The sequence below is a fragment of the Barbus barbus genome, assembly GCF_936440315.1.
Source record: "Barbus barbus genome assembly, chromosome: 30".
In the NCBI taxonomy this organism is placed as follows: Eukaryota; Metazoa; Chordata; class Actinopteri; order Cypriniformes; family Cyprinidae; genus Barbus; species Barbus barbus.
Window position 1 is genome coordinate 10,261,659 of NC_136758.1, and position 26,456 is coordinate 10,288,114.

General features: G+C 37.0%; 2 protein-coding genes across 2 annotated transcripts; both read right to left on the minus strand.

Annotated features, from left to right (window-relative positions):
- Positions 1–4,914: 4,914 nt before the first annotated feature.
- LOC306850773 (thyroid transcription factor 1-like) lies at positions 4,915–6,499 on the minus strand (the record flags this gene model as incomplete). Its single annotated transcript, XM_079386630.1, has 2 exons — positions 6,055–6,499; positions 4,915–5,588 (listed from the first exon to the last, which is right to left on the minus strand). Exons 1-2 carry the CDS (start codon positions 6,419–6,421, stop codon positions 4,915–4,917), a joined length of 1,041 nt encoding a protein of 346 aa, XP_079242756.1. The 5' UTR covers positions 6,422–6,499.
- Positions 6,500–11,673: 5,174 nt separating this feature from the next.
- Positions 11,674–12,545, minus strand: LOC306850884 (homeobox protein Nkx-2.8-like; the record flags this gene model as incomplete). The annotated part of the gene is made up of 2 exons (XM_079386828.1): positions 11,674–12,197; positions 12,395–12,545. The coding sequence occupies 2 exons, from the start codon at positions 12,543–12,545 to the stop codon at positions 11,674–11,676; spliced, it is 675 nt and encodes a 224-aa protein (XP_079242954.1).
- Positions 12,546–26,456: the final 13,911 nt, after the last annotated feature.

Here is a 26,456-nt window from a genome sequence, read left to right on the forward strand (position 1 = left end):
CTGCAGTTCATTATAATTTGCCTCGGTGTAAATTTGCCCATTTAAATTGTAGGATTCTAAAAAAAAATTATTTGAGGAGAAACCAAACAATAATAAAAAAAAACAGTAAAGAAACGGGAAGGTGTTCAAATGCAGTTTTTATTCATTGGATGGGAAAGGCTCCATTCACATAAGGCTGAATGCGCTGCATTTCACTGGTGCCACAATTACACTGAAAGGTCAAGTATTACTGCATCTTGTGTTCCGCGCTGCATGCTAAGTATTTCTTCTTGCAAATGACCCTCGTCTGCGTGCGCAGCACAATGGCCTCAAGAAGCAGACAAATGCTGGACAATTAAATATGTAGTTGACAATAAGATTTACTAAAGGAGGTGATTGCAGTTAATGTGTAATTGTGCCATTTGTCATGCACATACTCAGATGAAGCTGGTCTAAGAATGAGGTGTTGGAAGTCGTACACGAAAACCAGTCTTGCTCATCTTAATTTCTTTTTGTTACTTTGCTTTTACAAATCGCATTTAAGATGTGTATGCATTCGAAAGATGGAGTTTTCTACACGAAGATAATTTCTTTGTCCATTTTAAGCAGAGGCTCGTACTATTCTTTAGTTTTGAGTAAGCCTCAAGTTTTCAGTGCAACAACACCGACAAAGACATATTTGTTTTATTTGGCTGTATAACTGTAAACGATCAAGTCTTTATAATAAGACTTTATAATATTGTAATGTTTAGCGTCTTGCAGTGTTTTGCAGTAGTTGCTTTTTCATTCCCTTTATATCTTGTGCTGCTGTGCCATGAATAGAGTTTGTATTACCACGTGGTGGTATTTAAATAAAAGAATTATGTTCCGTCATTTGAACAGACTTTTGGACCCTTCTCGCCTGACTTTGCTAGGGACTGTGGCTAAATTGTCCAGTTAAGCATTTCATTTAAATCGACGTTTGTGTGTCGAAGTTATACCACTTTTGCAATTTTACTTCGAAACTGTTGTGTTTGGAAATAAAGTTTTTATTAATTAAGTAGTCTAGTTTACATGGCAATGCTGGCGGAAAAAACTTCAGCACCCCGGACAGCTCCAGAGCAAACTACATAATGCGAACTAAAAATACTACATAATGGGGGCAAATCATTGCATAACCTTACTTTTCGAAGGTGTAGCTGAAACAGGGTTGTTTTGTGTGGGCATGCTTCAAGCCAGCGAGCGGTCTAAATAAAAGATGGTCGCTTGAGTAAAATCAATTGACATGATTATTGGTTGTTATAGTGTAAGCATAAAGACTTATTTGTTCTATCTGACATTTAGGCCTTTCTGATGTTTACATTTACGTTGTACGGGATGTTTCTTTCTACACTTTAAAATGCTTAGTAGGACGTTGCTCTTAAATCCATCTAATTATTAATATATAGGCTATTAATAACATTATTATATGAAATATATGAATAATGCCAAAAATGCATGATTATTTTTTGTCGATACCACAGAGTCCAAACTTTGTGGTTTATCTATAAGACTCAATACAAAACACACTATAAATGCAGATAGTGTATATCAACCCCTTTCTCCGAACTACACTGTAGAATAAGCAGGGAACGAATCTCGGAAACCCTAACTCTAATATGATTGCGCTGAGATTGGGGTCTAATTGCAGGGAGGTGACTGGGACCTTTGCACCCAAAGCCTCGAGGACAGTCCGCAGTTGTGCAACGTGTGTTGAGTGAGAGTGATGAGAGCATACACGCTTCCAACAAGTCATTTTCAACAGCTACAAGCTCCCCACAAAGACCACACACCGAGCCTCAGACATGTTAATGTAATCTGGAGTCTTTCAGAGGAGCTCTAACAAAACGAATCCCCGAAATCCTAATAGACTCTTTCGGCGCCGGTAGATTGCAGTGGAAAATGATTGAATTTGCACAACGGATAAAAGAGAAAATCTTACTTGCCCATAAAATGAACATTTATTTCATGTGTGCGGTTAATCAATTTATCCAGCCTTGCAAAGTACGCACGGTTAGGATAGCAGACATCCTCAAACATTTGTCTAAATACTGAAGGTCATTAACAGTGGCATGCACTCTGTAGGCACACTTTCAATTTTCGCTCCTTGTAAATTAAAGTAAACTTTAGAAATATTATATCTTGTCACGATAAACTGACTAACATTTTTCTTAAGGAAGAATATTTAAAATTCTCAAACCTTTTGTTTTTTTGGTTGGGTGAAAAATATCACATTATAATATCCCAGTAATCGCCCATTGATCTTGTATTTTTAGACATTGTAGTCTAGATATTGCTTGGAGTTTTAGGTGGCGGTTACATTGAGTATCAGTGCAAGTAAAAGAAGCATCTGTACGCCTTCGAAAGTATAATTTCGGACATAATCGACAAAATGATCTGTTGATTTAACGACCCTTGACAAAAAAAGAAGAGCACCATTATAATCAGTGAGTCATTAAAACGCGCGCCCCACTGCCCGATTATTGGCGCGAGAGCTTCACATAAATACCTTCATCAGTTAAAGGTTTACTGCATGCAGAGGGTTTTATTTGCGATTAAAAGGTACAAAAACCCAGGCGAGAACATACCGAGCATTTGGCCTAATGGCCTAGATGTAAAGTTTAGATTTGCATCAATAGTTAAATTAGAGCTATATAGCTGTTGCAGTGGTGTAGCCTAAAAAATATCCTATCAGGCCAAATAGTGCACAGTTTACTATAGTCCCCACCCCCCCTCATCATCCATCACAACGCTGGGGTTAATCTCAGGCCCTACGGATAGTCGGATAGTCTTATTCTAGAAATACTATTTTGGTCAATTTAGTACATATGTATTTTTGGAATTTTAAGGGCAAGAGAACACTGTAATTATGCCATAAAAGCAACGATGATACCAATTGTTTAGTGTTGAAAAAAAAGGTAATTAAAATAATTTAAATAACAAAACAAAGCCGAAACTTGAATTTTATCATTTCAATCAAATATAAAATATTTTGCAATCACATAAACGATAATTATGTTTCCCAAATCTGCATGCCGTAGACTACCAATCCTTGTAATCACGCAAAAAAAAAAAAAAAAACTATAGAGGAAAGAAGTCGAAAAGAGAGTAGTGTCCACAAAAAAATGAAAGAATAAATCATTTGGATGCTATATGAAAGAAAGAAAGAAAGAAAGAAAGAAAGAAAGAAAGAAAGAAAGAAAGAAAGAAAGAAAGAAAGAAAGAAAGAAAGAAAGAAAAAGTCAAAGACTCGCTGACTTTCAGTCCACAACCGATTCCTGCGTGTAGCAAACAGTTTGTAGTTTTTTTGTTTTCCGTGCGTGAGCTATTTATTTAAATGTATTTTTATTTGATTCCAAACTGGTCAAACAATTTAATGTAAATGTCTCTGTAATATTTAATTATTTCTGCCTGGCACCTCAGTCAATCTTACCGCGTCCCTCAGATGTTTAGGGTCTTTACCTCTGATCTTCACAAACAATGTACTGATGGACGGCGGTCTGATAAGTGTGATTATTTAAGAGAATGCTGCTGTTTGTACAGCGATGTGATTGATAAGTTAGCTTTTAGGAGCGTTTGTTTGATGTGAGTTTCTCTCAAAGAGTGGAGACCTCACCTGAACTGACTCATTCTCTTACGACAAAGAACACGCTCCAAAAAAAAAAAAAAAAACCTGTACCAAAACTTTTTTTCTCAGAAAAAGTCATAGACTACGACGTATTAAATAAGTTAAACACAATTAGCTTGGGATCGAAAACAGATTTTACAATCAAATTTGTATGAAACATTTGTATGCTTTCTATAGGCTAAGCATTTGTAAAATATTTAATAATTGTTTCGTGCAAAAATGCACAAAACGGGTTTCATTTTGTGCCTAAATAGATCCCGGGTTCTGTCAGTTGTATAAACGTTTTTACACGACGCAAATTTGACTTCCGTTAACATATTCAGGGTAGCCTAATAATATTTGGCGTTTGCCTCCAGGGGTGTCGCGACACACAGAAAACTGCATAACTATTTGTAGAATGATCACTTTACTATAAGGCCTGTGATGCAGAAATCCCAGCTCCACAAACCTGTCACACTGAAGAAGGGAGATCCAATACAAACAGTAGAAATAGTGGAGTTCAAACAATGATCGACTGCAGCAAAAATCCTTCTAATGCGTATTCAGAAAGATTGCACACATTTAATGGCCAATTGTGTGGAAGCTTGATGACTTTTAAACTTGTTTTCTTGAAGAAAAAATGTTAAATTGGTCAGGACCCACTTTTAGCACCGCCGAGTGATTGATTAAAACAAACGTATTGTTAGGCTATTGTTATTATTGTCATAATTTATTAATATGATTGTATGACTGCGTTTAAGTCAAATATCTATATAAGTTACAAGAAAATTAAACGTACAAATAACAATGAAACTGAAAAACATGTGACCCTTAATATCGATAAAAATTTTGTACAATATACATATCGCTAAAAACTATGTAATCAGTCCAAACCTTTTACAGAAATATACAAGCTACGTTTACAGTGAAATCTATAAGAAATCATGAAAGGTATTTAGCAGTCTAACTGTGAGGGGAGATGTCTTCATTGTCGGGACATTTTTTTTAAATCCAACAGGGTGACAGAATATTTGATTTTAGTGTTTAAATCAGTCTCCATTTAAAATCTAGCGTATATAAATAGTTCCATCTTCTTAATGGTGTTTTGGCGCTCATCCTCAAAATAAAAGATTTGATACCTTTGACATTTGGCAATCCTCGTGTTGCTCGTAGCCTTGTCTTGTCTCCCTCCAGAAAGGAGACTTTGATTTCAGAGCGCAACCACTGTTCTCATGGTCTTTTTGAGCAGGGTATACAGATTATCTGCATCCACCTGTCATTTTGTTATTGTGTTATTGTCTGTTCCGATGTCACCACGTCCTGCCATAGAGCAGAGCGGAGCAGGGCAAGGCAGCTCCATACTCGGAACCGGAAGAGTTAAGGTGCGACAGGCCGGATACCTGGGTTTGGAGAGATGGGGGGCTTGCAGCGTGTTGACCCAGATCTGGGGACTGGCCGGCGCTGCCTACCTGCTGGCTTTGATGCTGGCCCATTGAAGAACTGTTACTGGACATAATCATGACGTTTCCCCCCTGGTGATGGTGGTTTTGTACACCAGTGTTGGGTGTATGGCTGCTGCCTTGGCATGGCTTTCCGTCTTTCACCAACACCGGCACGGCCACCCGCCGTGGAGACTGTTGCTGCTGCTGACAGGAGCCATTGTCTTGTTGCATTTGCTGCTGGGACACTTTGTCCTTGGCCTGCCTTTTCATTTTATATCGGTGATTTTGAAACCAAATTTTAACTTGAGTCGGAGTCAAGTGAATCATGCTGGCCAGATGCTCCCTTTCCGGCGCGGAGAGGTACTTCTGCTGCTTGAACCGTCGCTCAAGCTCGTACACCTGCGCCTGGGAGAAGAGTACTCGTCTCTTCCTGCGAGGCGTGCTGGTCAGCGGACCCATGCCTTTGCCAACATCCGCCAGTGAACTCAGCGTGCTCATACTGCCCATATTCATACCAGACGAGGAGCCCATGAAACGAGAGACTGCAAGAAGAACAGTCCTATTTAGCTTTGCAATTTGACAACAACAACAGCAGACACAAACAGCGCAGGTTCAGTATCATATATGATGACTACAGAAAATACAAACGCTCTTTAGCTCAGTGAGTTACAACAAGATAAGCGAATATAGCGATTGTGCACAATTACGCAGTCGTCTCTTGATTAAATTCCTAGTTTTGGACAAACACTGGGACAGCAGTTAAGAGTGTGTTAATTGTTGCAGTTTGATTGGGTTTAGATAAAACACCTGGCGCGTTTAACGTGCGGCTGGCTTAACATAATTCCCTTCAACACTGTCAAAAGCCCCACGTTCAGTTGGAGTTTTACAGAGCAGCATGAATTAAAAACAAAAACGTAGCTGACATGTTTAATATATTTTAAAATAGCTATCGTTCAAAATTCACAAACAGTTCTTGCAAATACGACATAAAGTGTCAATCTCACGTACTTGTAGAGAAGCGTGGGTCGGGATTCGTTCCGTACCAGCTGGTGGCCGTCGTGCTGCCTCTCATGCCGTCTTGATAGGCCGGCAGGTCGCTCATGTTGCCCAAATTCCCGTTACAGTAGCCCCCCATGGCTGTATGTGACAGCTGGGAAACTCCAGCTGCAGTCATGTGGTAGGCAGCGGGTACTGTTCCATTGTGGCCCATGTGGTGCTGCTGCATCGCCGCTTGCGTGACTTGGGGTTGTCTGTACGAGGCAAGAGGAGCCCCCAAGTTGTTCCCCTCCATACTCACTTTTTTGTAGCTCTCTTCAAGAGGACTTAAGATATCGGATACAGAAAAAGGAGTCGTATGCTTAGGGCTCATCGACATTGTTCTGTGTTGGAAAGGGAGAAATTAGAAGGCAAGGCAATCTCTCCTTCTTTTTTTGGCCAGCTCCTCTGTTCCTGTTGTTTCACCGTCGCTGCAGCAGGATGGAAACGTATGAGTGTGCACTGGAGTCCGCCTTAATTGGTTTGAGTGGGAGCTCGAAGCTGACTTTCGTTTGTTTTAGCTTGGTGCCAGGTTTAAGGCTTCCATCAGAGGCGGGGCATCAGCAGCCAGGGCAACAATACAAAGCAGCGCTATCATCTGTGCACCCACGCACAATTTCTATTACGCGGTCTTCAACTACCCATGCCTTCCCCCAACCCCGAAAACATTTAAGCATGCAACAACACCTGTGCGTAAATTTAATTCGTCCGTAGTTTATTTTTATTTCGCGGTGGGGAGGCTTGCGAGAACGGCAAGGAACACAGCAAAGGATGAAATATTGACAGTTGGAGTGATGTTTATAAGGGCCCCTTGATGTGAGTGCATATGCGGACTTCAGACTTTGAGAACCACTCAGTTTCTGAAAAAAGCTCGAGTTGAACTACTGACTTTTAATGGCCACAAGAGGCTTCTGGTGATTGCAGGCGTGTTTGTATTATATGCTCCATCGTACTAAAACATGCAAAGGGCCCTTGCGACGACTCAGGAACACTGACTGACAAATAAATAAATACATATGCGCGTTAAGAGGCCAAGTAAATGATTAAGCCCCTTTCCGTTTGTATTATTGGACATAGATAGCGTCTCGTCCAAATTTCCTTCCACTTGGCTGAGACGCGCGGTACTGAGGAAAATGATCTCGGGAGGACGAGAGGCTCTCAGGTAAAGTTAACGACGCTGAAATAACCTGAGTAAGTCCTGAAGTAACTCCGCGTACATTCAGTAATGCATTACTTCCCAGTGCGCATCGTCCCGACGCCCAAGGACTTCCTCAGTATAACTGGACAGAAAAACTGTTTAACCGAATCGAACCTGGATATCAGTTGGATAACGAAATCGGTTTTGAGAGATTTATTGTACAAAACAGACTTTTCATTTCATACTCTTCTTTATTATTATAAATAAAAAGACGACAACAAGTCCAATAATATTAAGTATAATAACAATAATAATAAGCATTATTAATATTATTATTTCACCATTTTAACAAAAATAACATTTGAATTTGTAGCTATTTGCAAAACAACTCGTTGTCCTATGCTACTCTCAATCTAATATCTGTTACAATAATGATACGATACAATTACATTTTTCCCCTCGTTCGGCTTGGATAAATTAATGTGTGGCGCTAACATAAAATGACTTACAGTAGCACCAATTTAAATTTAAAATTTAAAACTGCTAGTAAAAAGACACCAAGTATTCATGTCTTTTGGATAAAACAATGACTTGAAATGCAGGCAACTCTCATGGGGTAAGATCCATGGGGTAGACTGAAATATTTGGTGTAAACTTTAGTTCTTTTGCGTTCATTCAGAGTCTCCTCTGAACGCCGTAACATTCTAAACAAAATGTAACAGCAAGTAAAAAAAAAAAACTTAAGCAAATTTGGATGGGAACCACTGATCATTTGGTCTTTATAGCGGCCAGGGATTACAAAAACTCTGTTTATGGTTTAAGACTAATTTATTATTTCAATTTGTAATAGAGTTAAGGTTAAAAAACAATGTTTTCTCTTTGCAAAAATCCCGTTCTATTTATTTTACGAGTGTCTACAGTAGCTCATCTAAAGACCCCCACAAAAAATGGCACAAAAATTAGTCGGTGATTTATGAGATTATTGTGAATATAAAATCAAGGAACACAAATTCTGACGCATTTTTAGTATTATTTTACTGCGCTTTTTATTGTTTGCTGCCGGAATTCAAATGTTACCTTCAGAAAACGGCAACTTTCTTTACTTTATGTAGGCTATTTCTTTGTTTCTTTGAGATCTTATGAACACTTTACGGGTTAATATGAAATAAGCAGCTGCTCTGAAGAGCCAGGAACACACACACACATAAAAGTTAATCTATGTATATATTAAATTTATCCTTTGCCTAATAAATCTAATAAAATACAAACTGTACGGCACAATAATAACAAATAGCCTATATGCATTTCGCAGAATAACATAGCATGTCATAAGCTATTAGGATGAGCCAACACACGTTTAACAGAGGGAATATAGCGTCTTCTGGTGGTCACTGAATATTTGACAAGACGAAAAAGCTTTGTTCAAGTGTGCGTAGACTGATCATTTTAGTTTTGTCAAATGCCACAACAAATTAGCAACTTTTTACAGTTTCCGGGGGGGGGGGGGGGGGGGGGTCATTCGTAACATTACGAATATTTACATAGCTAATATCCAGCGTTAACATCTTTGGCCAGTACTCCAACTTTACAGGACGCTTGTCGCCTTTTAAAGCGAAATTAAATTTTATCATCCAAGACAACTACACATCTCTCTAGTTTGAAGTTGAAGCACAGGTGGGCGTAGTTTGTTCACCAGTGATGATAATCGCGAGTGTAATTATAACAATTAGTGTCAAAACTATGGGGCGTCCAACGTTGCTTTCAAGGTGTTCGGCCTACTTGATCCAGTTTACAAAAGGCTCTCTTAATTATCTTAAATCAGGCTCACTCCTCTCTACTGGAGTACGGCTATCATGGCCAATTAACGGCAATTAGTAGTATGCTTTGTCCTGTTTTAATATATTTTTCTATTGACAATTATGTTCAGCGCTACCTTTTTTAATTTTTTTTTTTATCATTAAACAAAATAGAATACAATAACTCATAGAGGTAACAGCATAGTATATGTTCAGCGCTACCTGGGTGGCCAATGTTTTCAATATGCATACATGCTTATGAATGTGTAAGGAATAATGCCATAATTTATCCAAGGGCGTTAGGCTATATATTATATTAGTACATTATATTATTGGTGGCTTATTTTTACTTATGTGTTTTATTGAACGTTTGTTTACGGTGGAACGGGAGTGATGTTGATGCGCATCAGGTGCAGTAAATATTGACAGCTGAACACTCAAACTTGAGACTCCACGGTGCTATTGTGACATCTAGTGGAGATTGGCATCCATGCCGTTTGTACAGGAACAGTTTATAGCAGAGAGGTGCATGGGGATATTCGTCTCCCTCTGAGCGCAATCAGATCAAGCCCACCACCGGAAGCTGTTAACCTCAAGGTGGCAGAGTGGCACCGTTTACAGCCAGGAAACCGAAACGGTGGACATGACATATTGATAACATTGTAGTTAAGTGTGAAATCTGACAAACCAGCTGTGGGCATAAAAACGCATTTGTAATGACATGTATAGTGTATTTACACAATTATTTAATACGGCACAGAGTCGTCTGTATTTTATTTTATTTTAAAGCAAAATGATAACAATAGTTCATTATAATAATTCGTTTCAAGGTTTACTTTATTAATAATGTCTTGACAAATATAAACAAAACATCGAACGAAAACTGTATAGTAAGGCCTATAACTCATTCATCTGGTTTGGTCAAATTATTATTATTTTTGTCACAGGCATGTAGTTAAATTTGATTTCATCTTCTTTCGGTGTATTTGAAAGGTAAATGATTCATCGAAGCACATGATTTAAATGTTGAATCAAGAAACGAATAGGTAGACCTACTTTAAAGAAAAACATAACTTCCTAAGCTCACTTGGTGCGTTCTGTGTTGCTACCAAGCTGCTGTGGCCAAGTCTCGCCATAAACCAGAGGAGACCTCTAAAAGCCTGTCTTTGTCACTTCCAAAACCCAACGACTTTTAAAACTCCATTGTCTTGTTAAAGCCCATAAATTTGTCACCCGGGACTGATTAAACATCACGAGAATTGAGACGCTGCGGATTTTGTCTAGGTCCCTTTGGGAACCACACAATGGTCCTTTCAGGAGGACGACACAAAAAAGTGTTTTAGGGAAGATGTAGAGAAGAGAGCGCTGCGGTCAGTCCCCTCCATATGTAGTACAAGGTGGCCTGAGAGAGGGGACAAAAGGCCAGGTGACAAGGATGATACTAACTGGGTCTGTCGCTGAATTAATTGGGACAAGCTCTGGATTGAAAAAGCAAGAGAAATCACGCCTCTTTCATTAAGACACTTGATCACCCTTCTTAAAATATGGAGCAGACAGTGAATTGCCTGAACTTTCTAAAGTCAAAGTGCCATTTGTGAAAAAACGCTGCTTAATTTATTTTTGGGTGTGGTGGGGTAGCAATTTTAAGAACTTTTAACAACCTCTGTTTTCTTATTTGGCCATCAAAGCTTCAACCAACACTCAAATATGCTTAAAAATGAACAAAAAGGCGACCAATGCGGTATATTAAAAAACGATAAAAGCCAGAATGTTAAAATTCCATTCACACAAGAATCAATAAGCACTGTGCATCCTACATTTCTTGTTCAGCGTTTACCTACTTTGTTGAGTCTTAAATAAGGGTTATTTCTTTAAGATGGTTATTTGATCTTCTCTGTTGGGTGAAAGTGGACGTCTTAACATTACAAAAGCCACTCATCTCTTGCTGTGCGCTAATTCTCGTCCTTTTTTCAGTTCAGCCTGAGATCTTTTGTATAAACAGTATGTAACAATCGAAGGAATTAACAAAAAATGTGAACGAATTAAACATATGTAAAAATAAAATAAAATAAAAATAATCCCAAAGCCTAAAGATAAATTACATTTTAAAGCATTAATAAGTAAAAGGAGTGAGTTTAAGCTGACGGAATATTTAATATAATGTGTATAAATCTACAATAATTTGAACAATTCAAACAACTATAAATAGCTACAAATGTTTTTTTTTTTATTCTCTTTTTTTGTAATACATAGAATAAAGAACGAACACGTGTAACACTTTAAGATGAGGCAATTTCATCAAATTATGGCACTAAATTATTCACAGTATAAAACATAAAAAAAAATTCTCACCGATATATAAACTTTTGGTTTAGAACAAACACAAACAGTTCAACATTACACTATCTAGGTAATTATAAACAACACCAATTAATACAAAACTCTCACGAAATGCTAGTACAATAAAACATATAATACTAAATAGAACATATAATATTGTGCAAACAGCATTTATTTTTTAATCTTATCAACGCCGAGAGTTTCTACTTTAATAAACCTAACACTTTATGTAATTAAAAACAACTTGAATCAAGAGGAATCCATGCGCTGTCCTGTGGGGTAAGTCCCAAAAATAGTTCGTGTGGTCCTTAGTGAATTTCACCAAACACAGAAGTGGTGACGGGAGGCCGTTGTGTTGGTAAAGTGCTGGTATGTGGGGAAAAGCGCAAAGGGCGTTTGTTGTTGTAAAGGTTGGAAACCTTGAACGCTGAAGGGTGAGGATGATACTGTTGGTGGAACGATGCAGCTTCCTTTCTCTGCATCAATAGTGCAGTTCTGATACGGTTTGCCATCTCGGACCAAAATGGGTACCACGACTCTGCGCAGCACTGGAGGCTGATTGAGGTCCTGAGCGCACTCTATCCGCGCTCTCTTCATCTTGTATCTGTGGTTTTGGAACCAGATCTTCACCTGCGTGGGCGTGAGGCGTAGCAGGTGCGCGAGCTGCTCTCGTTCAGGAGCAGACAGGTACCGCTGCTGACGAAAGCGTCTCTCCAGTTCATACGTCTGAGCCTTGGAGAATAACACGCGACGCTTCTTCCGCTTTTCGTGCTCTGTATCCACTGAAAGCACGTCTGGTCCGGTGGAGTCTGGTGAAGCCTCAAGATTGCTCTCGTCTGACGCTAAAGAAAAAACATGATTAGCCTTTATACATATCGGTCCTCTGAGGAAAAAAAAGCCTATAGACTATATGTATGTGCTTTACAGTTACAGAACTTTAATTGTGAATCAAACTAAATAAATTATAAAATAACCCCTCATTGTATGGACATTTAAAACTTCGTCTTAAAATTGACTGGAAAATGTTTTAATAACTTACATATATGTCCTCTCTCGTTTTCAGTCCAGGACGAGTAAGGTGAGACGGAGAAGGAGTCCAGTGGAGAATGGTGCGCGATGCTCTCGGTGTCATTTTCTGGCAAATCCAAAATACTTCTCACAGTGAAACTGAACTTGTTAGAAATAGCCATCTGTAGCGCTGGATTGTTGTTAGTTCCAGGACTGGTCCTCGATCTTGAAGAGCTATCCTTAGTCGCGTAGTGCTGAAGTGATCTGTGCGTTCTCAAGACGCGCATCCAAGTGACAATGTGTACACTGATGTCGCGGTGTTTATATAAACAGCACTTGGTGGCTACTTTGAGGCCTCTCCTCCTTATGGGTTCTAAGTACCTCAGTGACTCGTGTACTTAAATCCCTGTAATGGTAGGTGTGAACTCGGCAAAGAATAGCCCGTTACTTTCACAATGATGGAGGGTAACATTCTTCATCATTACTGATTCGTCCGAATTCGTGAAAAGTGGGAAACAGATAATGGTAATTGTTGAGGCTGAATCACGTCTTGGGTGGCAAGTGACAACAAGAGCCCTCCCTTCTTTCCCCCCGCTCAAATAACATATCGGATATTTGCATACAAAGTGATCCATTAGCGTCCCAGAGTTGGTTTTCCTAATTCGTTTATTGGGGTATTGTCGTTTATTGCAGGTGTTATTGCACAAACACGGGTTAAATGTGCACTCTCTCAGTACATTGCATGGGGTGATAGTTATTACATGGTAATTAATGACATTTATATTTGTGGCTAATGGAAAAGTGGCTGTATAATGTAAAAGCACAACTTTTTTTTTTAGCTAGCCTATATCAGACATTGCCGTTTAAGTTTTTACATAAGTTCTGTTTAACTTAGAAGGTCATTTCTTTCTAACGAGCGAGAAATCTGAAATAAGAACTTATATTTGGGAAATGATCCAGGCATCAAAGAGACAGTAATTTTTCATTATGGACTATTGCTTACTCCTGCGCCTCACCAGTAAGTGCGCTAGGCATATCATTGGGTTCTGATGATTCCCGAGATTGCCTAGCCTTAGCGCGCTCTGGATGACTGCATAGACCCTCCCAAACAGGGTGAGTATCCGTTCTCGTCTAGTCGTCCTGGGTGGTCGGGCGAAAAAAGGAACACAAATACATGCCAACCAGCGACCGGGAACAAAAGAGGGAAATGTAGCCCCGCGTCCGAGACCCGTTGGAAGCATTTGTTCCAGTCAAGATTTTGCATTTGTTCAGTCCTGAAATAATGCTTGATTGACGCCCCCGCACAATGTCCTTTAACTTTCTCAAATAAATCCGTGCTTGTTTCTTGTTGTCATGGTTTTGAATAGGGCCGAACGGGATCTGGGCAACTATCTACTGCTACACGTCTAGCTGCTTAAGTCTATACTGAATTATTAGTTATGCGTTTTCAAATGGAATTAAAAGACTTTTCGTTTCCATAAAACATCAAGCTGTCTCCCCCTATTAATTAAAGTCGTCTAAAATAACTTTTAACGTATTAAAATACAACATTTCTTTAATTGCGCAAACTCTCTGTTTATAATTTTCTTAAATCTTCCGATGGTCAAGATACAATTTTTTAAATAGATTTTATTAGGCTAATGGTTATTTTTGTTATATGAGGTTCGGTTCTTAATAGCGTTTGCCGGTTAGTAACTGCAACAAGCTGCATTCGCGTATCGATGTTAAACCTGTATAAAGTGAGTTAAAATGTTTGCCAAGCTCTTGGAATTTGGGCGCACGCTCTCAAAGAATAAATAAAGCCCCGTGTAGGCACACAGTTTAGTTTCTAATGACCTCTCGTATCTCCTTAATCTATTAGACACCCACAGATAGAAGTATGCTCGAGGAAAAGTGTGCACTCTCAAATACCCAAGAGCTCTTCACTGTCAAATATTTACCCTTGTTGTTTGACTTCTCAAGCCCAAGGAGTCAGACAACAGGAATGAGAGAATAATCTACAGAAATAAACATTTCCGCGTGAAAAGCAACCAACAAAAATCTATATTTTATGAGATTTAAACATGGCTTGGGGCTAACTGCAATAATCAAGTTCAACAAATCATATAATTAAGATGTATAACACTCCTGTAGACTAACTGTACAATCTGTACATCTGTAACACTTTGTGTATTTGCACTGATTTTTAAGAAAATAAAATGAAATAATGAGTTTCAACATCCTATTATTGTTTTGTTGCTCAGGATGCTTCATACTGTAACGGTTTTAAACAATGTTTTTACTGAATTAAACTATCTGTTCTTGCTTAAGTTAAAAATATTATTTAAATATTATGTAATATAAATATGATTAGTTAAACAGGTGTAATTTTAAGGGTCGGGGCAGAAATACACCCTTAAACTAACATCACGATTCAATAGCCTCCAAAATAGTTTGCCATGTTAATAGTATAGTTCACCCAAAAATAGAAATTCTTTATTTATTCACTCTCATGTTATTCCAAACCTGTATGAAGAAAGTAAGTCAGTTGTGCAGAACACAAAAAATGCTATTTTCAAAAATGACAGTGTTTTAGCCAAGCAAAACCAACATACTTCCAAAAATGTTTATGTGCCACAGAAAAAAAAAGAAACTCAGATTTGAAACAACATGAAGGTGAGTAAATGATAACAGAATTTTGCATTTTTGAGTGAACTATCAATTTAAGCCCCATTCAAATAGCCTATGAACATAGTTGCATTAAGACAAAAAGCTACCTTTGATCATGAAGGTATGACCATATATGTAAGAAACAACATTTGGAACAGCAGGCCTATTAAATATATGTATGTGCCATTTAATGAAATTATGTACATTTTTAGTTGCACATAATTCTTCCTGGAGGGCCACAGCCCTGCACAGTTTAGTTCCAACACATGTAGTTTTCAAATAAGCCTTAATGACTTGATTAGCTGGATTGGGTGTGTTTAATTGGGGTTGCATCTAAACTGTGCAGGGCTGTGGCCCTCCAGGAACTGAGTTTGACACCCCTGTCTTTTAGTTTTTGGTTTCCAGTTTCAGGCCTTGGAGTAGAACTCTATATTGTAGTTTAAATGCAAGCTTCCAAAGCTTATAGCTTAGCTATAGCTACTAGACAGAAAAGCCATCTGACTGACATGTAAGCAATGAGACTGAAGTTATTTTGTTCGTACTTTCCGTTAGTAGTACAGTTATCTGACCGAGTGAAAAATATTTTAAACAATGGCGTAAAAGTCTAAAACAAAACTCTTAATATTATAACTATCTGTAAATGTCACAGACCTAGCAAAAAAAATCTTAAATACAGTGATTGCGTCATCTTCGTACCTACTGACTCGCTCAGGAAAGGCTTAACAGATAATTAGGCTAATATTCAGAAAATATTAGTAAATATTGCACCGCAGGAAGCACAGTGGTAGCAACATCCTGAGATTTAAGATACACATGCATGCTGCAGAAATCGATTAAAAAATAATTAACTAATTTTTTTTTTTCTGAAATTATTCGCGATTAATCCCATCTAACATTAAAGTTTTTAAATATACTTTTAAATGTCAATAATTTCACATTCAATCTTCAAATTAATGCAAACAACATAAAGACAGTACATTTGTTCATGTTTAATGGCATCTTTTTGAAGCCACGGATACAATACTACTGTCTCTGTGAAATTGTTCCCCCCCCTAATATTTAGCCACTGACTAAACCCATTCAACATTACAGAATTATTGAGATCTATCAATCTGAACATTTATTAGACTTTAAAAAATAACTTCTAATTTAAGTCAAATTAAAACAATAGTCACATAAACCAAGCAAACACCAAATTCTAAATTAAATAGATGAAACTTTAAAGCTATAAAAGTTATTGATTTCTTCTTTTTTCCCTTTAATTAACACATCACAGAAACTGGGTTATTCGATTATGTGGCTGCTACTTCTTTAAGAGCTGCCGCTGCTAAACGTCTCGAGGATCTGACACGCATCTCTTTACCTATTCTGACCCACTTCGGAGACAGGGAGACAGTGCTGGGCTGCTCAAGAACAGATTTGAAAACCATCAGAGACATGTTCTTATGTGACTCATATATAACATAGGCCTATTACATGCATGCACAGTTTTAAGGCAGATTGAATCGACTTTATTTGGTAACTTCATGACTTAACTGACCACTGCACGCACTTTGATATTATGAAATGATAAAGGCAACAGCGCGCGCCGGTGCCTTTGTGCTTGCAATTGAAGAGCACGCACGATAACAGCTTCTGCACTCGGGCCTGGTGCTGAAGTGAAGTTGGGGCGCGCGTCTGAAACGTCTCCCGTTTGATGTGGTCGTAACAGAGGCGTAAATGGTACTCAAAAGCTGTACTCAAGTAAAAGTACAAGTATCTGACCAAAAGCATACTTGAGTAAAAGTAAAAAAGTACAACATTAAATTGTACTCAAGTAGGCTATTACTTTTTTTCCTGACAGACATACAGAAGTTTGGTTAAAGGGAGAAGAAAACTAAACAAAATGCAGTGGCACGGGTCAAACACATATATCTGGTGCAGCAACAACAACAATTAAAATGCGGAACACACACACACACACACACACTCATGTTGGTTTTTGTGGTTTACGGGGACTCTCCATAGGCGTAATGGTTTTTATACTGAACAAACTGTGTGTGCTATTGCCCTACACCAACCCTACACCTAAACTTAGCCCTCACAGGAGACTTTGTGCATTTTTCGATTTTCAAAAAAACACAATTTAGTATGTTTAAGCCTTTTGAATTACGGGGACATAGGCAGTGTCCTCATAAACCACCTTCATATTGTAATACCTCTGTCATACCCATGTCATTATACAAATTTGTGTCCTCATAAACCACATAAATATGCACACACACACACACACACACAGACACAAGTTTGACCCCAACTTATTGCCGTCATCGCAAGTGCGGAAGGTCTATGTCTGCGTCCCAATGTGCACACTATCCATCCTAAATTCTGTGGTATTAGTAATTTTCAATACCATTTAGGACAGATGGACAGTATGCACATTGGGAAGCAGGGATTGTGTGATTATGAGGCCATGGGCTAGACAAAAGTGAAGCTAATGCAGAGAGAGAGAGAGAGAGAGAGAGAGAGAGAGTGACAGTGCGTGAGAGATATGTATACTCATATGTGATAAGGGTGCAGCAAACCAGTGTTGCCAGTGTTGTTTTTCCACACAATTATGCTATTTTGAAAATACAGTCTTGGAGAAATTACAGAGCCATGGGTTGCGGTATTTTGGGCTACTTTTATAATGTACCGCGGCCTCCCATATACACATGTGATCGCAAAAGGAAGTCATTACAAACACTCGATGGTGGTTTAAAGTGAGTTCTGAGTAAAAGTGCACTATTAATCTCATAAATTGTTTTATGTAGCATGATGCTAATATTAGCTCTAATGCACAGAACAGGTCCAATTCTTCTTCGTAATGCATTTTGTCATAATACTTCATGTAAGGTCGCAAGAAAATGTTTTGTATTTATTTAGAAACACTTTTAATAATAGTTGGGTAAATGTATACTGGGATTGAAGCGATGTGGCTTAGTAAATGTTTTATTGCCAGAATAAAGGCTGATAATGGCTGAAAAAAAGAATAATAAGGATTATGTCTCATACCTAGCGGAGGTGTGAAAGATTCTGTTTCCTTAAACTACGGTAGTTTGTCATGCATTTCTTTATTTCAACACATTTACAGGTAAATCCCAGTATTGTAAATGTGCGATTAATCATGATTAGTCCATGACTGCGATTAAAGCAATACATTTTTTTAATCGATTGACAGCACTAATATATATGACTTTCAATTATCAGATTAACAAAAACTAAGCGCTTTAGCGACTAATTAGATTAATTGAGCAAGTCATGTAATTATTAAGATTTTAAAAAATATATTAATTGATAGTCCTAATTGCTACTCAATGTGTCACATAACGACATATTATAAATACAATTTATCCACTACCCGGTGAGAACATCGCTAATCATGAATTATAATTAATTTAACATACATTTAACATTTAAACACTTTTTTGGAGATTTGTAACATTTAATTAAAAAAAAATCATTCCCACAAAAATATTAATTGTACTTAAGTTCTCATCACTGCTAGGCTATACATGAATATTCTTCCTCAGATTTGATGGTAAACTTTTGAAGTCAGACTTTTACCTGATGAAAGTCATAACTGAAGTAGAAATGTATGTAGGCTACTTAATGCATGAAAACAATGATCATTGTCTCTCACGTCAAGCATGCACGTTTGAGCTTCCGTTTACCATATTTAATGTGCATACGATAAAATACAAATGTAATGTACTTTTCAAGATGAAATAAAATTGTAAGGAGTAAAAAGCATTTTTTTTTTCTTCAGAAATGTAATCAAGTAAAAGTACATGCAACGGTTTAAATTGTAATTGTATAGAGTAATCCCCCCAAATAATACAGTACAGTACAGTAATCAAGTAAAATTGCTCAAGTATTTTACACCCCTGGGTTGTAAAGACTTCTGCTACTAAATAAAAGCACTTCTTGTCAAGAAAAAGTGCAGTTGTGATTTGGATGACCAACCCTGGCCCCGCCCCTAAATTAATTGCGTTAAATATTTTTTGCTTATATACATTTAACTGAACTGAAATAATCGCCTGCGTTAACGCGCTAATTTCGACTGTTGACAGCACTAATATACATATATATATGTGTGTGTGTGTATTCATTCAGTTATATACATATACATATATACACACACACACACACACACACACACACACACACACACACATATATATATATACACATACACATACATATACATATATAACTGACATTACTGACTGACACGCATTCTCCTTTGCCTTTCACAGTTGGCACAAAGTAGAATTTTACACTTGCAGTTTGCAGCAAATATCGCCTAGGCTACTTTACCAACTTTATTAAGATTTATAGGAATATTTGAATTAATCAAGCGTCTAGTCAGGTAATGCACTTGACTTGGGCAAATACAGCGCTTGACTGAGCAAAGACAATCCATTTTACAAATCGATTCCTCTGTCCTTTCACATCATCAGGAAAGAAAAGGAGGACGCACAGTTAACAGACAGTGGGCGGTCCGTGGGCGTGTCGTCTGGGACTGACACTATCTGGCAAGCATAGCAAATCATATATAATGGCTGTAACAGGTTATTTAAAAAAAAAAGAGGTGAGCCCTGATACTCCTTGCCCAAACTTCCTGTTTTAATAGGAAGTAATATAATTATTTTATAAAATAAATAGCCTAGTTTTTATAATAATTTAGGTGCAACTTAGAAAACGATGACTCTATCTACAACGATTTTCAAATGGGCCTATAAGTTATAGCCCATCACAACTATTATGATACCTTCATGCGAGATTAAGAACTTCTCCATGCACTCATTATGAAGACGCCACTGTCTGTGACAAAAATGCCAATTTCTTTACACTACATATTTTTTACGCTATTATAGAAAAATTTAATTTACCAGATCGAATGCAAAAAGAAGAAAAAAGAAAAAATAGCCTAGTTTGAGAACAAGACCGCATATAATGCTGGAACCTACCTGTTAATTATTTGCCCGTAAATTTGCTTAAAAATTCAACCAGACACTGCATGCAATTTTACGGTTTATTTTAATACGAATCACCTTTTGGGGGTGCTCCAGGACCAGGATTGGAAAACACTGTTGCTGAAAGAAGTTGGATCTTCTGTGGTCTTCAACTGTACATCAAATACGACGTATTGTAGCCTACAGTAACAAATGTTTTCCTGTACAACCACGTAGTAAGGCACGATGAGTTCAGTTTTTAGTTTTACGCGTTTGCTGGCTTGCTTGTATACCGCAAGTAGGCTATATATGCTTGTATTTTTTTCTGCAATTTATATAAATTTATATGTAGTATATGACAGGAGGGAGTTTTCGGGTATGGGCCACTACTTAACTAATAAGTGGCCCATTACTGTCCCCAAATAAGTGTAGCACAACAGTTCTGAAATCTGTTAGTGGTCACAGTGTTTTGTACACTTTCTGCAACTTAAATCAACACAATTTTAGTTTCACTGGCTCCTTTTTATGTGAAGTTGATGAATCTCTCTATGCACGATTAAACTTTTTGTATGCAATGATAAACAACATAGAGTTAAGGTGAAAATGTAGGCCTACTCTCCTGTGCGCAGGACCTATCCTCTTTTTCTCATCTACGTAATAACGAAAAGTGAACAGCAGAGGGAGCTACTTCCCCATCATTGTCTCACCTTGGAGATGTTGAATGGAACCGCATTGATTGCTAAGATAGCAATAGTTTAACATGCTACAATAAAGAGGCTCAATGAAGTAGAAACTGAGGCATGCTATCTGATTTTTTTTTTTTGAAGAAGAATGTCACCACCAATTACACCATCATGCCTCTGGAAAACAAATTCAAAATTAATTGATATATCATATTCTTGATGATATCTAGTGGTACAAACGTAAAGACAAGATGGAAATTAAAATAAAAAATAAATGAATTTTAATTAAAGGGCGTACAACATTTTAAATTGGACTGTGGGCTAGGCCTATACAGTATTTTCAGCATTTCAGTTGAATTATGCAGTTGTCCGCCTGTGTCCATCTGACGTAATTACACATAAATATGAAGTATAGAATGAAAATTATCCTTTAAATTTATGTTGAAAAAAAGGGTGAACTGGGCTGGAATGTCATCTTTAATGCTAATCAAAAACAGGTGGAGAAACTAAAAGCTGTCGATGTGATCGATGCTTAAAACTATCGTAAATATTGTTGGTTTTGTCCTCTAAATCACGCTCTGGCCCCAAAACACCCATCGTTAATCTGCAAAAGCCCTCATTACGGCCGGATTTAAGTTACAGAAGCAGTCAACCTTTTAGAGGTGTTAACTGGCAAAGCAGTTTAATGCTGTCAAAACCATTTGGTAGATAAAAGTTATGGTTATCAGTTGATCCTTTTAAATTGTAAATAATAACCATTGAGTAATGTAATCCAGACATGTTTAAAAATAATTTATGCCACAATGTTTTAAACTTTTAAAATGTAAATTAAACTAGATTTTTTCTCCGTAACAATTTAGATAATTGATTGGTTTAATGCATCTTATTTCAATTATTATTATTAATGCTTTTGTTGTTCCCATTAACTCACACTAATGCGACGAGTTTTATTTTAAAACTTGTTAAAGAAACCACAATGTTATCGATGCTTGTGACATGCTGTCTCGAAAGTGACCATATAGAAAAAACTGGGCCCACTTTTCTCAGCGTTCTTGTGACTCATCTCATCATCAGCCTACTGTAGGCCTAACTGATAACTCTTTTTCCATCTTTTTCTTTTTTGTGGTAGCCCCAGAAACCTATTGTTTTTATTTAGTCAATGGCATTTGATTGACACCCAAATTAAAATGACATATTAACATAACCCAAGTTCACCATATAATTATTAGGACGCGATGTGTTACGAATGACAAGAATTAGAATGATGTTGTAATGATGATAAATTGGAGCTTTTGTGAAGATATACGCATAATTAGCAGCAGAAATAGAATATTATTGCATAGGCTAAACATCATAAGATGGATTGGTAACTTTTTAAAAGAAACTTTGAACCAATCAAAACCTAAAGAAACATTAAACCAATCGATGATCTATGTTTCTTACTTCCGTAAGAAAGTATGCATAAATTACAAGAACAATGTCAAGTCAAATGCAGTTTTATATTGTATAAAACTGCATTTCCTCCTAAAATGATAGTTTGTTTGCGCCAATTATATATCAGTTAATCGAATCATCCTGAAATAAGTGAACATTTTGCTCTTAGCAAAGAAAAGCTTCTTTACAATACACACTTCCATAACTATATATGAAATATTAAGATATTTTTGACATTATTAGCGGAATTCAAACTCGCCGGTTCACTTCAATCATCCGAACAAACTCGTCTATTGGCCCAAATATACACTACATTTTAGCAATGCAACAAAATACATTCTGGTCAAAATGCATGATTCTAGGAATGGCTTAAAAATGTGTGAGTTGATAATAAACAGTCTACAATCAAATTTTATAAATGCAATCATTAATTAGTGTTGATTCTATAGATTAATAGAATATTATACTCAGTCAGTTTTTTTGACTGCTTAGTAAAATGGAACGCATTGATTGTTTTAGCAGTGTTTGGTTGTTTTGTGCATTCTCACATTTCAATTTCTATCTCACAATGGTCAGAAGGCCAAGCAATTGTAATGGCTCTATGACAATAGCTTGTCAAATGATCATGCGAAACCATGGCCATTTTTTCCCTCGGTGAAATATTTCTGGGCTGTCTTTGAAAGCTATTTTTCACCACACACCCGAACTAATGTTCCAGGCAAAAACAACCGAGACGAGTGTATAAATAAAGATATGTTAGTAAACGCTGCGAATGTTTCTTTAGAGGTGGGTAAACACTTGGTGTCTCCACTGGTATCTAGTGATACACATAACAATTGTCTAAAAAGTGGGTGACACTGACTCGAACCATCCGTTTTTATGAATGAGAAGACCATGCCAGAAGATGAATGTTCAAGACCGTATCAAAACACTGTAGCCCCTCAAGTAAGTTCAAAACAATGGATATTTTCGATTATTTTATTAGCTATAACGTAAATAGTACACTGCATGCTAGTCGCAGAATCACCCATTTTCTTTTGCTTTTCATCCGTTTTAGGAGTATCTTCTCATCATGGCCCCCCACAGTCGGAAACATATTGACTGATGGCATCGGCTTTACACTAAAGAACACAGAGAACAGGAGATGATTGAAATCATTGCCACATTCTTCATTTCTGGTCCTGAAATTCTTGAGGCGTGCTTCTTAAAACGAGATTAACTAGTCTTAATGTACAAAGTCGTTACTATCAGATGCTTTCAAGAGTAATGAGCTCATGGCAGCCGAGATGTGTGTAATGAGTCAAAATAAACTTTGACTTCCACCCTTTCGGACCATGTGTCATGTGTGCGACCAGTCTTTAAGATGAAGCGTATCATATGAACTTGGTTTCTTTTTATTATACAGATTCGTTAAATTAAGTATTTTTGTTAAATAATAATACTAATATAATTATTATATTTTTTATTATGATTATTATTACTATTTATTATTATTAAATGTAAAGCGCTGTTTTTCTGTTGACCACACAAGTGGCTTTTTATTACCATGTATAATAATATTCAAGAGTATTAATTTTATGTTTTGTTCCCAAGTAGGACAGCATGATGAAAAGCTCTTGCGACGAATAAGAACAAAATTGAGCTGTGAGCTGCACTTGTGATTCTCTCGCACATTTCCGAACGAAAAAGAGTTCGAGCTGTGGTCTGAAATTAGCACAAACGATTCGTCATAAATTTGGGGTGTGTAAGAAATATAACCCATCATTTGTATGAAAAATATTCCAGATAGTTTAATCTAGCCTATAAAACATTCATCATCCCAGAAATACTGAGAACCACAGAGAAACATGTAGATTTATTAGAGATGTTGAGAGATGCGTTGCGCGGAGTGCTGAAATCTTTTGACTTGAACTGACGTGCTGTGAACCATCTCACTAAAGAGATAGTTCACCAAAAATGAATTTCTGTCATTATTTACTCATCCTCGTGTCGTTCCAAACCTGCATGACTTGGTGGAAAACAAAATAAGATATTCTGAGGAATGTTTCAGCGTTTTGTTTGTCCATAAAAATAAATGTCAATGTTACCAAAACATTTTGGTTACCAACATTCTTTAAAGTATCATCGTTTGTGTTCCGCGGGGGAAAAAAAAATAAAAAAATAAAACGTTTGGAACAACATGAAGGTGGGGTAAACGATCCCTTTAAATCTTCAATAGAAAGACACAGAACGTCATAGAAATGAATATTATTATTCTGACCAGTCTGTGCAGCTGAAGCTGAAAGTAAACTGCATGGCTGTGCTCTCATCCAAGGCACCCACTTCATCAGCTCCATTTCCAACATAGCAACCGCTGATAATCAAGCAATCGCTTACAAATTCACCATATTAATGTCTAATAAATGATAACCAACAAACAAATTATAAATAAGAACCGATGCCAGAAATGATGCATTTATATAATTACAAAACGGCTAACATGAAATAGAAATGTGCGCTTTCGTATTAGCTATAGTAGCATATACCTAGAAATTATATATAAACGAATAATGTGAAAACTTTAAATTGGTTAATAGTGTTTCTAATTTGGGTCTTATCAGGTATCCTATGCAAATATTCCATCTAAATCTCCCATAACAAAAAGCAGCATGAAGACACAAGAAGAAATTAAATACAGCGAGTAAATTAAACCTACATTAAAATGCTTTAAGATATCCCAACAGTTAATCTGGAGAATAGTCATCGTATTTTTTCTTTCGATATATGACACTTCACCTAAACACAGCATGCGGTCAGGTTGAATCCACTTTCTCTTGGAGTTCCCTAAATTAGTTTTGTCCCCTCACCGGGCCAAAGCAAGAAACAAGCCAAACCCTATGGTGTTTACGTAGGAGGTAGTTCTTCAGAAAGTAAGAGTCTGATTTGAATCGCCCTCATAGATCGATTGGAAACTAAGTTATTTGAGGGATTTAAGACATCTCAACAAATAGGAAACATTTTAGTGAGCAGCGACACACAGGAGATGGGCCTTAAAAACCAGCCCAGATGAAAACATATTTTTATGGTGTAGGAAATGCATAGAGAAAGTCAAGGAGCATCGTAATTTAATTACTTTTTGGGACAAAGCTAAAATGCACATACATTAACGCCAGTTCGTTTTTTATCCACACGAAGTTTGTGAAAAAACAGTTAGCTTCGAGATTCGAACTCAGAGTAAAGCCCTCAGTGAGATTTGAGATAGAAATACTCTGAACAGTAAGAGAAAACCAAACGCTGATAGAGGAAACCATGAAAGGGCTCGAGTCTCTTGACTAAACAGGAAGGAACAACAAAACAAATCACATCCCACTATCTTTGCAGTGTTCAAACAGGCCCGAACGCAGCTAAACAATACCTTACATTTCTACACCCTCAACTTTAAAAGGGTTTTCAAATCCTGTAGGCCTCAACATAAAACCTATATTTAATAACATATGTATATATGCCCGTTTTTTCATGTTCCATATATAGCCTACCAACCAATTAGCCTACCGAAAACACATTATAATTAAAACTGTAACATAATTTATTTTTTAAATATATACTTATTTAACATTAGGTAAGTTTGTTATTAATGATAGCTCACATTTAGCCTATTGGTATCCTCAGCATCAAACATACACCGGACTATATTTATCCTTTTTAACAAATAAGTCGTTATCTCCTTTACAAAGACTTCATTCGTCCGTGATTGCTTTGCCATGCAAACATAATCCAATGAAAATAAAAGCATAAGAGAATCTTGTTTATGGCCTTCATATTTTCGTAGAGTGACTACATTGTGGCAGAAAAGGCAATGTGTTATGAAGAGTTTATACAAAATATCATTTTTTTATGTAAAGAATCAGCACTTTACAGGTCAATGTTAAATAAAGCTAAAAAAACGTTAACGTAGAGCGACTTTTGGGACTGTTCCATGGTCATTGTTTAAGCCCTTCTTTTTTCTTCTTCAGATCGAAAACAGCAAGTCTAGATGTTGGTTCTGGAACTAGGCTATACGACAAAATGAAAATGCATTTATAAAGATGTCGTTTGTAATCATTATTACTCAATCCACTTAATAAATCGGACGCGTATTAAGAGCAATTTAAATGACATCAGATAAATCACAGTGTTTAAAAATACTGCCCTGCTAATTTCTCCCTTGTTTTAGTCGACGAAATAATTAGAATTTATGCTTATGAAACAAAATTACAGTGCAATGTTTCAAACACTTACCATCCTTAGATCTGTCTAAAAAGAAACCCAACACTTGGGTAACCCTGTCCAGTAGCTCAAAAGCGAGCCAGTGCAAGCGCCTGTCATGTCAAAC